The sequence below is a fragment of the Dreissena polymorpha genome, chromosome 9, assembly GCF_020536995.1.
Source record: "Dreissena polymorpha isolate Duluth1 chromosome 9, UMN_Dpol_1.0, whole genome shotgun sequence".
In the NCBI taxonomy this organism is placed as follows: Eukaryota; Metazoa; Mollusca; class Bivalvia; order Myida; family Dreissenidae; genus Dreissena; species Dreissena polymorpha.
In genome coordinates this window covers 28,936,591-28,951,919 of record NC_068363.1, presented here as the reverse complement: position 1 = coordinate 28,951,919, position 15,329 = coordinate 28,936,591, and the positions used below count along the sequence as shown (strand labels likewise).

The window sequence follows — 15,329 nt, the reverse complement described above, 5'->3', positions numbered from 1 at the left end:
CAGGCACTATGCATACAATGTATATATAACATATTAATATGATACATTTGAACACATCAAGCCGTTTGAATTATATATTTTTTAAAGAAGAAATATAAATCTTGTATATATAATATTTAAAGGTGAAGTCAAAAGCGTTGACAATTATGTGAACATGTACATGCTTAAAAGCGCACTAATAACATTGTATCAACATGTTCCAAGTTGTATAAGTCATTAAAACAAAGGCATACATTGAATTTAAACTTATACAATAACATTGACACAAAGCATAAACGTCATATCTGTCTACAGTTTTATTTCGTTTAGTAGTTTGTCACTTGCTCGGTAGCAAAAATAAACATTATGTTGTTTACTGATTTTAATCTCAAGGCATTAACGACTTAGGAGCCGTATTTACACAATTGTGTTGATTTTAATAATTACTACATATAAGAGAAAAGCTCCGGCGAAATATCTCTTTTAACATTGAGATGAGCATATGTAATATAGTGTTGTGAATGAATGTCAACATTCATTAGACTAAGACCGTTTTGACATATGAAGATAATGTGTTTCTACCATATTTTCTTGTAACACCTATCGTCGAAAAGTCAACAACACATTAAGCTAGTATATGTTATAGCTCAATTTCATGTATAGAGAAACAACATAAAAAAGTATTATACGCCACATGTCAAAACAGTTTCAATTGTTACAATACAAATTTAATATACAACCAGGTTCATATTAATATAGTATCCACCAAAAACAAACACTAATTTAAGATATTGAGCCTGGACTTATCTCAATGAGTATTGAAATTCGATTGATTATGTAACGATCGATATATTTAGCAAATCTTTTATAAACATCATCTTCAAGGATATCGCTATCAGCGTCATCAACATCACCAATGTCACGTACAGACATGGCATAACCGGCAGAATCAGGCCATTCATATATTCGGAATCGTTTCATTACAACATTTTTCCGTGCAGCAAGTTCCTGTTGAAATGGAATGTATTCCTGAACTGGGATTCGTTCTGGGGGATCAATACTAGAAGCACAACCAAATTCTAGCTTAATCCCAATTAAATGAGTATATATAGCCAGTGAGTCCACCAGTTCGCGCACTTTGGATGGAAGCATTGTGTCAGAGTAGATATTTAAATACTTCAATGATTGAGGTACCTGCAGTGCGATGTATGTATGGACATGTAGTGTTAACGTTTCCAGCTGTGTGAGTGATGATAGCGACTGAGAAAACGTTTCCGCATGCTTCACATCAATACCGGAAGATTTATGCACGCCACTCAGACTCAAACTCTTGATATTCTGACCATGGAAAGCCTCCCAGAGACCAGGACTCTCATGCTCCACATTAATACTTAGTGTTTCTAGATGTTTGAGCGATGCAAGTGTCTTTGCCATCGACAATGTATGCTTCACGTCAATTCCAGTACGATTCCATAAGCCACTCAGACTCAGACTCTTAATATTCAGACCATGTACAGCCTCCCACAGACCTGGATTATCACACTCCATCTCAATACAAAGAGTGTCCAGCTGTGTGAGCGATGAAAGTGACAAGGATATCAACTCTGTATGCAAGCCTTCCCACTCCTTACTCTTCAGGCTCAGTCTCTTTATATTCAGACAATGGATACCTCTCCATAGACCACGGCTTTTTGAACGTAACTCAATACTAAGCGTTTCTAGCTGTGTGAGCGATGCTAATGACTGATACAACGACTCTGCTTGCAAATCTTGACATCTATAATGAAACAGACTCAGACTCTTAATATTCAGACCATGGAGAGCCTTCCAAGAACAACTAATGTTTGCATACACACTAACATTAAGAGTTTCTAGACGTGTGAGAGATGAAAGTGATTTAGACGACGACTCTGTACGCAAATCGGTCCACTGAATCCTTTCAAGACGCAGACTCAGAGTCTTGATATTCAAAGTATGGATAGCCTCCCACAGACCAGTACTTTCCTCAAATGCTTCCATATCGAGTGTTTCAAGCTGTGTGAGTGATGATAGTGCCTGAGACAACAACTCTGTATGATTTAATTCGAAACCTTTGTTCATACCTTTAATAGTCAGACTCTTGACACTCAAACCTTTGAGAGCCTCCCACAAAGCAGGACAGGCTTTATCCGCACCAATACTAAGTGTTTCCAGCCGTGTAAGCGATGGTAGCAAATGAGACAACGACTCTTTATACTTTACTCTACACTTACAAAACACACGCAGCTTCTTGATATTAAGGCCATAGAAAGCCTCCCAAAGACCAGTAATATCTTCAGCCACATGAATATCAAGTATTTGCAGCCTCATGAGCGATGATAGCGACTGAGACAACGACTGTGAATGATTTATCCTTAAACCTTTCTCCTGCCAACTATCCCCCTTCCAACCATCCAGTCTCAAACTCTTGATATTCATACCATGGAGAGCCTTCCACAGATCAGGACTGTCTTCAGTCCCACCAATTCCAAGTGTTTCCAGCCTCTTGAGCGATGATAGCGACTGATTCAACGACTCTGCATGCATCTCTCCCCACTCCTTACTGCTCAGAGTCAGACTCTTGATATTCAGACCACGGAGAGCCTTCCACAGACAAGGAATGAATTCATACATTGTAATATCAAGAGTTTCCAGCCTCTTGAGCGATGATAGCGACTGCGTCAACGACTCTGCATGCAACTCTCCCCACTTCCTACTGCTCAGAGTCAGACTCTTGATATTCAGACCACGGAGAGCCTCCCACACACAAGGAGTCAATTCATCCATTTTAATATCTAGTGTTTCCAGCTTTGAGAGCGATGCTATCGTCTGTGAGAACGACTTTTCATGATTCACTCTACAACCTCTATCCCCCCAACCATGCAGACTCAGACTCTTAATACTCAGACCATGCAGCATCTCCCACAGACCGGTATCATTAGTTAGGCTTATTGATATGCTTTTGTTTGGACGTACGAATACATGTATGTATCCAGTCGTGTATGATGTGTTGACTTCGCCCTCTCCACACGCAGTTAAGTGACAGTCATGCAGATAACATTTCATATTACAATTTTGTGTCAGCATCATACTAAGCAGACTGCGTAGCCAGGTACAGGAACATGTGACACTGATCAAGTCAATGTCTTCGATGGAGGGAAGTACAGGTGGAAGCTCTGTGCACTGGGTTGGATCGGCAATATTTAGAATAATGCAGACCGGAAATTCCAATGTGCCCACACTGGCAGAATCTGAAAAATAATGAAGTTTTAGCAATGCTTATACATAGTAAATGTGGTTGCATTCGTTCAATATTGAATAATTAAAACAAAAACAATGTTTTAGTTTCAGAACGCATCCCGTCATAATACATATAAATCAGAAGTATTATTGTAGTGTTGTTTAGCTCAAAATATTCAATACTATAAGTTTTATTTTTTTCGAATGGTTCACTTAAATTATTTCCAACTTGCAAACACGTTTACAATACGTTTGTATGAGTGTTATATTCATACTATGTTGTGTTCCACATTACTAGTCATATGCATGCTGGTATAAATGAATCATTAAAATCAATCTATAATCCACAATGAATATGCCGTAGGTTGTAAACTAACAATGGCAATGTTCTATCAACTATTGAAAATATACTATTTAGATACACTTCCCTTATCTACATGCATAAATAAATGACAACCCAGACAGCTTGCATTACCAAACACCTCGCATCGGTTATCTCCCGTACAGAGTAAACCGTTCCTACTGCCATACAAATCAAAATTACTGCAACGAGATAAGATTGTTATAATTAAATGCCAACAATTGAACATATCTACAAACTGCAATAAGGTTGCAAATCTACTTATTTGCATTAACAATGCTTCGTTCTGCAGGGTAATAGACAAGTGTTTGCAAACGTTTTGCTAGCTCACTTTAATATTTAACCCATTTATCCCTAGTGGACTCTACCATCCTTCTAAATTGGATTAATTTATTTCTAGTATATTTATTTCTATATTTAGAATATTTTTGACAGAAATTCCTTTAAGCAAACAGCGCAGACCTAGATGAGACGCCGCATCATGCGGCGTCTCATCTTGGTGTACGCTGTTTGGCAAGGCATTTTTTCTAGACGCTAGGCATAAATGGTTTAATGTCAATTACATTTATTTGTATGTTTCAATTATTTTTTGCTGAAGTGAAGTTGAATTATATAGCTAACAAATGGGTTTAAACCTTGTGGATCTTTATAATTTATTGTTATTGTGAAATTTCCCTTTGACGGTAAACTTCTCGAGAGTTTCCGGCATAACACTATTTTCTTGAAACATTTATTATGGCTTCTGAGCTGGATTTTAAGAAATAATATAAAGCGTAGATATTAGTTTGTTAAGAATAGTCATTAAGTAAAGAATACCATATGCAATTAGCAAAACATGACAAATAAAAACAACCAAGTAGTTACACGTTGAACTGTGTTATTAAGTATATAAGACATGTGTAAGATATCACGATACATCGACATGCACTGTTTGACAACAAGAGCATTTTCTAGTTTTCGGTCACAGAATAAAAAATGAATGAATTATATAAATGCGTCAGCGAAATAACACAAACGTCGGAGACTCATACTGAAAATACGAAACATTATCGTTAGAAAATGAAGAATTTGATTTCAAATTAAAATGGTACATTGATTATTTAAATTAGTTTTAAAATCACGTTGGAACTATTTCGAATTTAATGCCGAGTATAAAGAATATGACATTTCAAATTACAAAAATCCCGACACGTTTTCAAACATATTATTGTTTGTTAAAATACAACGTAAACGGTGCAATTTGAGAAGATTAACAGCAATAAAACTTAGTGTTATAAGGCATAATGCTTACATTGTTCCTCTGACACTTTGAGCTGTTTAGCTCTTACTTCTCAAAATGTTCTGAATAAGTGTAATGAAGAGTGGCGGTCAAGTTTTTCTAGTTTTTCAACAATCCCGAACAAGTTTCGAACTCAGCTGTCATAAGAACGTATGTTCTGACCGAATGTCATGTAATTTGAAAAACAAATCGGCTTGAGCATCGATAATTTATCACTACAGTCATATGAGGGAAAATGCTCAACCTTCAGTCGGCCATTCGTGTTAAAGATCCGGAAATATATCAACTAAGCTAAGATATCATTAGAAGATATGTTCTGACAGAGTTTAATAAAGACTTAACATAAGGTATGGCCACAAGAGCGTTACCATGGTTTCACTAAGTTAATTTAAGGGACGCTGCCCGCCTCTTAATGAATTCATTTTTCAGGTCACCGGAACACTTTGTTTTTATTAAGCCGATACATCATAACACAAAATGTTCTAGTCAAGCTTCATGATAATTGGACTAAAATGCGACTTCTATAGTGTTGAGGCGGTTTCACTATAGCCATACTATAAAAACTGCCAAACCACCGTGCTGTCATGTTTCCTTACGAGCCGCCCGCATTAAATAAATATTCGAGCAATTATTAAAACAATGTCTTGACCAGGGGACCGTTTCTTAAAATTTCGTACGTTCAAAAATCATGCGTAAGTGCAAAATGTTCAGTTAGTAGCGTTTCTATAAACTTCGTAAAGTTACGTTTACCGTATTTTTGCACGTAATGTTACGTGTGCTCCAAGGCTCACGTAACTCAGTAATTTAGCATAAATATGGCGGCGTATGCACCGATATTTCGGAGAACCTAACGTAGACTACGAAATCTACGAGCGCAACTTCATTTTACTTAATTTAAACCTTTATCTATGTTAAGATCTCTGTATGGCATGGGAAGATACTGTAACGGAAATCCTGCGTTGATTGTGCATGATCTATTGTGTACGATTGTGGATTGGAGTTCTACTAAAAGAGGAAATTTTACATGTTCGAATCGATTGTTGTTATGATTTGTTCGATTTTCCTTTTGACAATTCATTCAACTTTCGTATTGAACAAGGCTTTATCCATCACAAGACGCCAAGTTGAACTCAACGAATGTGACGTTTGCTGAGTGATAGAATTGATTCATTGTAAACATGGGTAAAAGTATACTTTTTCTGTATGAATTATGTATTAGAATTGTATAATCTACGTTATTGTAAATAGTTGCATTTATATTATACTGCTGTGTCAATGAATGACAATTATACAGTAGTCTGTGCTAATATTAATTCAATTAATTTTAGCACAGATTCAGACATTCCCAAAAGTATTTTAAGTCAACGGGACATCCAGTCCGGTAGTCTTAGATAACTTGCAGGACCGGACTGGGATTCATAGGACCGAAACATCAATATACAAACATATAGGTGTCTGGGACCGCAGGACCCCAACGGGGATTAAGGGCCGAGTCCCTATTGGGGACACCCCCGTGACCTAGCTTATTGTACTTTTTTATGTAGTATTTCTAGTTGCAATTTCTGGAGACTACAATGCGAAATATTATCAACCATACCATCCGTATCACCGCATGCGTATAGTCATTCTATAAAAATGTTATCAAGAACGTCGAAAATAATTAAAATTGACGAATCATACTGTATCCGAATACGACAGTCCGAAAACATGTACATGTTTTGCACATATAATAAAATGTGCTTTATACATATCGTTTGAATGTAGAAAATGTAAACGAGTAACCAGTAACCTAGCAAATATGTAATCAATATATAATTCGGTTAACATATTGCTTTACAATATGCTACTGCAGTGCTTAACATTGCTATAAATCGATCACTTAAAATTTCAAGATGGCGGACATTAGCTGCATTAAGCAGAATCGTAAGATTTTTCGGAAAGTAACGAAGAGGTTTCGTCAGTTACCGTTCATTCTTTGCCAGCCGCTAACCAATTAGAAATCGATAAATAAAAGACCGGACTAAATTGGTACCAAGCGAAAATTTTCGGAATGCCCAGGAGTATTTGTTCTCAAATGATCGCAAACTGGAACGAATTCTATAAAAAATATATCAACTTTTCTTCTTGAATTATTTCCCGGACATTCGGACCGGCATCATAACAATTTCAATCGGACCTGTCTTTAAAACGTCGGTCAGGTTCGACGGTCCGACACTTTTGGGAATGTCTGCAGATTACTGTATAATTGTCATTCATTGATATAATATAAATGCAACTATTTAAATAAACGTAGATAACTGTATACAATTTTTATTGATATGTCAACAGCGCTTCTTATAAATGTGAATACGGTTGTCACTTTATTGTTGAATTTGGCACATTTATACAGTTTAAGCAGAAGTTCTGCATCAAGATCCATTTCTTTGGAAATAATATCATGCATATATCATTTTGTCAAAACTGCGTAAAATAAAATATACTGTAGAGACTGTGAGATACAACCTGTCGACATGCTAGCTCAGTTAAGTTAGATTGGTCTTTGTCAGCTCTGGTACAACTTGAAAGTTCCCTGGGTACTCTTATGTATGCTACACTATACCCTGGGTACAGAAAAATACTTAAACATACCCAGGAATACTTAGGCTAAATCTGCTGTTGTTAGTTCTATTTTCAAATTAATAATGTTTCTGTTTACATTCTGTGAAATGGCCTCCGCGATGATATTATCGAAACTCGTACACAAAAAAGCATATTGAGTTAGGTTTTATTCAAAGAGGATTTTGTTTCGTATTCGGAAGTGCGTTTGATGACATCAGATTTTAGGCAGGAATAAAACTCTGTACCCAGGGTACATTGAATTGCACTTAAGAGTACCCCGGGTACTTTTAAGTAGTACGGGGCCAATAATGACCAATCAAGCTTCAGTTGTTTAAGCGCTGCAATTATTAACTGGAAGTAAAGGTCAAGGCTCACACACTTGGCTAACTTTACGCAATGGTTATTGGAACAACTAAAACTTAAGTTATCTGAATATTAATAATGGCTAATTTTAAAGTAGGTTTGAAAAGTTTCACTGTTGAAGTATAAATATACCAAATATGTCATTTTATACAAAAACTGTCAAAACACTATGACTTTTAAACCAATGAGATTTGTTTTTGGTAAGTTACAGTTGTAAGATGCTCAAAGTTGTGTTTTTAGCGAGGCTGTTTTCGGAGAGAGAAAACCCAAGCTATTGTCATAGCTAGCTAGTTGTCCAACGTCCGCCCGTCCGCTGTAGGCGATATGCTAAAACCTTAATATTTGGCTCTAAAATCAAAGTGCTTCCCCCTTCAACTTTTAAACTTCATATGTAGATGCACTTTGATGAGTTCTAAATGCCACACCCATTTTGGGTCACTAGGTTATAGGTCAATGTCACTGTGACCTCTACAAAAATATAAAATTCTGACAAGCTTTCACAGCCAAGCATGGCACCAGATATGCGGTGCTCTTGTTTATTATCAGATTTCATCGGTAATCAATCATATTAATATCATATTGATGGCAAAACGTTGTTGTTGCTGTATGCTTTACAATCATTTTTTCTGAGTTTTTAGGTTTTTTACAAAGAAATTTTAGAACACAAACCATGGGGACAATACAAAAACATTTCATTTTGTTTTGGTATAATCAACATTCAAAATCTTTATTTTATTATTATAAATGCAGTTGCCATGAAGAAGAAGTGTCAAATTTTAACTAAGGTCATTGTTAATCTTTACTGTCTGAAATATTTAATTACTAATTTTAAGATTATTTTTTAGTTTCCTATAAACCATATGGACACATCAAATGCAGTTTGATTGATATGTTCAAATAAAATTGTCATAAGAAGTTATTTAGAACCTTTTTTCTTTATAGGTGGTCACACAGATTGACAGAAAACTATCAACAATCAATTTTTTTTCCAATATCTTTGAACACATTTCTTTCTTTCTACTTTGTTTTTGTACATACTGTTATGTCCATTTATACCATTTAAAGTTCTACAATAATGCTGTAAACATCGCAAAACCCACTTTATTTTATCTTATATTGTGAAAAGCAATGCTGCGAATTTTCTATTTTTTTTCATACAGTTATTTTATACCATTTTTTGATGGGAAATATTAGAATAAGGTTTACTGCCTTTATTATTATAAGTAAATGTATTTTTTTAATGTTTTAAATCCATTAACTTGTACAAATAAATAAGAAACATAAAATAGACAATGTTTGTGTTGTGAAGAGCATTAACTACTATTGCAATCAAATAATTTAAATAATACCATTTTTGTTTCTTCACTTTTAACACCATAGTTATGCATAATATTCACATTAAGTTATTTGTCAAAAACATAACTTATAAGACAATATAAATTTAAAAGAAGTTGTTTGTTTTGCACTAAATAAAGCTTTTTGCGGAAATGTATGCTATCAGTGTATGTGTTCAAAAATCAATTGAATTTTTTTTTAAAGATTTGAATTGAAAAAACCAACAGATTTAACATAATCTCATTATTATGTATCTTTCCCAAACACATGAAAAAACATTTGATTAGCACAATTTTTACTGATTTTTTTTAAATATAATGGAAATTTAATATCAAGTATATGGGCATAGCATAATTATTAGAAACTTGCAAGAATAAATTGTGTCATCCTGACATGATTCAACCAGTAAAATTTAACTTCATAAAAATAGGAACATTTAAAAATGGTTTGCTTTCTCCCTGTGTTTTGTTCATATGTACATTAAGCCAGATGTGTAAAACTTTTCCATGAATTTAAATTAATGCATTAGTTTCCATTAGTGAATGGCATTATGTTAAGTATATAATGAGTGACTGAACTTTTTCACAAATATTTCAGTCATTGTGTTGGTGAAGCATGTAAAGTGATTCAGGTTTACACAAGTACCAATTACCCCATACCAATGACCCAGGATGGATCCCAATTTCTCAAATTTTGTATTTAGAACTAATCACATCTGGTACATACCCCGACATATATTTTTTTAAATATTGAACAAAAAATATCAACCAATCCATGCTTTTTTTAAATATTGAACAAAAAATATAATATAATTATATATGTGAAGAAGCATACTTTATGATAATTGAAAATGCCTATTGTCTAAAATTAATAGAAGCACTCATGGACAATGTTAATTTATCACAGAAAAAAGATTCTCATTTTAAATGAATTTATGAGTAAAAATCTGTTGTTGTTTTTTATAAAATTATCTAGAAGTGCAACAAGTGAATACAATCTACAGAGTTTGTTAATATTTCTAAAACCATACTGTACTACTGTACATTATCATTGATCAGTAAATGAAATTAAAAAAACTACCTTCTTTACAGAGGCCATTGCTGATGTTCTTCTCATTAAAGGACATTCCTTTTGTAATTCAGTGACGCACTAAACATAATCAAAGATATCCTTCCAGTAAATTGAATTCCTGTCAGGAAACTCCTTGATAATGTTTCTGTAAATTCAGATGTGTAAGCTACAATACACATGCCTGTATTCTCAGTATTATCCATCCATTTTTTCCAGTTTGCTCCAGCAATTCCAGTTTGAAATATATCTGACTAACCTTCGTAAAAGATTTGCTTCAGTAAGAATCATCTCTTCTGTTTTAACAAAGAGCATATCCAGCACAACAAAGGATGGCCACACTTAATTTTAAAAGAATCAAGAGATTGAGTTGACCCCTTTTTTCATGGCAATTTCGCAAACAAGGGAAAGAACTTTGCTCTTTATAAGGTACTTCTTAAGGATAAATGTATAAATATTTAGTCTACCGAAAGTTTGTTAGACAAAGCAAATTAAATCTTCTTTATGAATTTCTTCAAATGTACCTTATATATATAAGGTCCGCGCAATCACCAGAATTCTGTTTAGAGATTATTCAAACATAGCAACTAAGTTTTACGCTACGTTCAGGTTATAGAAACGCACTTACGCATTCAGAAAAGCGTACGTAATTTTATACGTACGTACATTTTCGTCCGTAAAGTTACGCATTGTACCAGAAACGGCCCCAGGTGTTATAAAGATTGCGCTAAAATAAGGCGTCTATAGTGTAAAAACTCTTTCAATCAAATATGCATTTGGGAACTAATTATATTTCCCCTGCTTTTCAACGCACCAGAACGATGTTCTCAATCCGTCTAGCTATCATAACATATCATTATCAGAGCAAATTTCATGATGATGACGGTGTTATTACGAAAATGACCCTAGAGTGTTAAAAAAGGTTTCGTAATGGCTATATACGGAAAACTTCCTAGCCACATGGAGGCCGTTTTTTCTGAACGGATTGAACTATTTCTTTATCTCAGCTGAGAAATCATTTAAACAAATAGTATTACCTACTTGCGCGAAGATTCGACTGAACTTGTACCATAGATCGTTAAACCGGTTTCCTAACAGCCATATAAAGAAAACTACCCGCCCATTGGCGGCCAAGATTTTCAACGGACCAGAGTCATTTTAGAATTCGGCAAAGGTACATGTATCATGACATCAAATTTGTTTACCAAGTGTCATGAATGCATTGAAATTGTATCATTTAGAATTTAAACACACGTTCATTATATCCGTAAAAGGAAACCGGCACAATTCACCGGCGGCCACGTTTATCAATGAATCGAAACAATTTCAAACTTTACCAAGTTATCATAAGAAGTTATTCTGATTGCTTTTTATGAAGATTTTACTATACATTTGAATTCTAGACAATTGACAAGGTTTTACTATAGCCATGAAAGGAAGACTGGCGGCTATGTTTTTTAACAGACCAGAACCATTTGCAAACTTGGCCGAGACATCAAATAATCAAATGTTCTGAGTAAGTTCAAAAAGATTGGACTTAAAATGTGACTTCAAAAGGTAAGCAAAATTTTACAATAGCCATATAATGAAACTGCCCCTAGCTGCATTGTTTTTCCATCAGACAAGCACCATTTTGCAATACGGAACGAGGTTTACAGTGGTTTAAACACTTTGCAAATAGCTCAAGTTAATCGAATACATTTGCAAAAATCCAGAGTTCATAAAATAATTTGTGCATTTTGTGCTGATATCTAAGGATAAAAGTATAAATCCTTGAATACGTCTGAAATCGGTGTCTAAATGTCACGTTGCGTGCATCATAACCATGTACATACATGCGGTACACTTCACATATTTAGCAATTTTGGTATATTTTTTTTAAGTTTTGTTTAAAACTGTACCGGTGAGCTTAAATCCATAAACGTTTAATTTTGTGTGATCCCAACAAAGTCACGCGATCTTGCACACTGTATCATAACAACACATATTCCGACCAAGTGTCATTATCGTTTGACTAAAATTGTGATATATAAAGTGTTAACATGGTTGTAATATAATCGTATAACGAAAAATGCACCGCGGCATAATTGTTTAACAAACGAATAAGTTTAAAACTGAACAGAAATTTTATTAAAACTAATGTTTTGACAAATTTTCATAGAGAATGAATATTATTGCGACTTTTATAATGTAAATAAAATTGTTCTTTAATTTTACAGAGTAGTCTAGTGACCTGAAAGGCATAGTTTTGGATTCGGTCGATACAACATTGTAAAAAATTAGTGTGCTCAGGTAAAAGAAACACAAATATACCTGAGGCGTTTTAATTTTTTTTTTCGTATTTTCGTAATCTTATTTTTAGTAAATGTTTGTTCATCACAAACTAAAAATATAATCATTTTAGGTCTGCAAACATAATAAGGTAGCATGCACTAAAATAGTGCACTAAATACTGTGGAAGCATTCATCTAAGCCGGTCATTAACTTGGGAATCATTAATTGTATATTCAAAGTAATTGCTTTCATAAAAATTACCACACAATAGGAAAAACAAATCCGAAACAAAACATTGATATAATTCGAGAAAGAGGATTTGTAATTAAGGTTTACTAGTGTACTTTGTATTTTATTGACTGCTATTGGAATACAATAATAGCGTAATGATGCTTAAAATATTTTATGTGTGCGATTTTTCTGGTATAAACCTATACGAATCAAAAAGCGCCAGTCTCTCAAATAAAATAAAAAGGAAAACCACATCACTGTATCATATTTTTATGAATGACTGCATGTTCACATATGTTTTAAAAATGAATATTTTGTAAGCCGTGTGCTGTATAAAATAACTAAAATGCACATTCTTTTTATATATATATCCGCTATGTCCGCAAAATCGGGATACATTTTATCGGAATGCGATCTATACAAACATATAGCATTACCTTTGCCTTATACATAACGAAAACACATTTGACAAAAGAACCTTATTGTACATTTACCTTTTCCCAATATGCAACGTCCTCTTAGCTTTAAACGTGCCAGCTCCAGGCACGAATGAAGGTCAAATGTAATCTGAGATGCACACTCGTCATTTCCAGGTGAAATTCGTGGGTTTTCTAAGGGTTTCCTGCCATTGATGTCAACATTCAACACAATGGCATTAGCCGCGTTATTTTCCCAAATCTTATGAAGGTCAATGATATTGTTGTTATCGAAGTAGAAGTGACTGAGTTTAAGGGCAATGTCGGAATATCCGTTTGCATTAGCTTCTCTCATTCCTGCAAGTATGATTTCATTTAACATTTCGTGACAGTCTGAACGATGGTTTGTATCCAAAGCATCGCGTTCATCCATCATGCTTGATAGCTTTTCCGCACATGATACATCCAGTCCACACAGGAATATGAACACCTGTGATATGTCGAGATAGGCTTTCGGGTGACGGTTAAGGTAGATGGAAATAATATCATCGATAAGATTCGTATTGCAGGCGATATGATACGCCGCGAGGAATTCCTGCATGCTCTTGTGGATAAACATAAATGATGACGATGATCGCAGTGTAGAGGCAGTTAGTTTTGCCGATAATATTCCAGACTTTAGCGCAAAGTCCTGTTGTTTTCGTTCATCCATCTTGAATTTCTTCAACTCTGTAATATTAAACACTAGTGAGTTTTCTTTTGCATTTACAAACAACAAATGAAATGCCATTTCAGCAAGGCGATTCAGACGTTCCATATTAGGCTGTATGTACTGAGTACCTCTGAAGCAAGGAGAGGGAGACTGTTCAAATGTACGCATTTCACTGTTCGCTTTCTTAAAAAGACTCTCCAGTAAGAGGATGTATATTTCACACTTAGAGCCTTTAAGTTCTATTCCTTCTGCATATGAGCATACAATTACAGACAGCATCATGGGTGATGATATCAACTTGCGAAGCTTTTGATTCCGTATGTAACGCTTAAATGCTTTATGTTTTATTTCAAGCTCTGCCTTAGCTACTAAGCGGCTAAGAATAATTCTGCTTAGCTCAAACGGCTCATTTATTCCTTCCAGTTGAAACACTGCGTCGATTTCCGAATGCTTACCTTTACGTTCAGCCAATTTCCAAGGCCGTGTTGTTATTAAAGTCACACATTGGTTGTAAACTGATACCAGTGTCGGAAGGTTGTGATGATCTCCAGACCCGGCCCACTCATCTAGACCATCAAGTAGTACCAAGCAACGTTCACGTTTCATGATCTCATTCACCAGTCTGTACGCCTTCTCACGGTCGTCCTCGGAGTAAATTGAGTCTATAATTTGTTCTTTGATCATGGTATATACGTCGAATCGTTTTACCGAATTTCTCAATGTAATATAGAATACGAAAATATAATCTTGAAGAGCATCCACATCAGCAAATATATTTGAGCTGTTATTGGTGTGACCAATAGCCCGGCTGTAGCATGACGAGTCACTATCTTCTGAGAAAGAATCGTATGAGCTAGAAATATCAGATTCTTCAGTAGTTTCAAATGATGCCCTAGACTTATCCGAGAGTTCAGTAGTTACAGTGGATGCAGTTGACGTATCCGAGTCGTCGTTAGTTGCAGACGATGCACATGGCATATCAGATTGTTCATGATAAGTTGAGGATGAGCTTAACTTATTTTGATCATCAATTGTTTTTAAATCGGTGTTTTTTGAAGACTCCATATGACTAGACGTGGACTTACACCATTCCAGGGCCAACTTTCGCAAGAATGTTGTTTTACCTGACCCCGCCTCACCTTGAAGAAATATTCGTCGGTTCATTTTGTTATCTGTTTGAAACACATCTTTGTATTTCGTTACCCGTGTGTTCTTTTGTGTAAAGGCCCCTTTGTCCTTGCACATTGAGAAAATTTTTGGCGACATATACAGGTCAAGTAATTTTTCATCGACGTTGTCATTCAATGGCGATATAGGCACGTGACTTAAGTTGTCGTTGTAAAACTTCTTCATATCTTGGATCAATTCTAAAATAAGAGCAATTAACTTTATTATACTTATTATTAATTACTAATACCAATATAATTAGTTTATATAATAATTTCTATAATTATA

At 34.8% G+C, this 15,329-nt stretch overlaps 1 protein-coding gene across 1 annotated transcript in view; it reads right to left on the bottom strand.

Moving 5' to 3' along the window:
• Positions 1 to 281: 281 nt before the first annotated feature.
• LOC127843882 (uncharacterized) overlaps positions 282 to 15,329 on the bottom strand; it is a 129,312-nt gene continuing 114,264 nt past the window's right edge. The window contains exons 5-6 of the mRNA XM_052373770.1: positions 13,241 to 13,652; positions 282 to 3,248 (exon numbers count right to left, since the gene is read on the bottom strand). Coding sequence (XP_052229730.1) covers positions 763 to 3,248; positions 13,241 to 13,652 — 2,898 coding nt within the window. The 3' untranslated portion in view covers positions 282 to 762. The remainder of the gene's footprint in view (positions 3,249 to 13,240; positions 13,653 to 15,329) is intronic.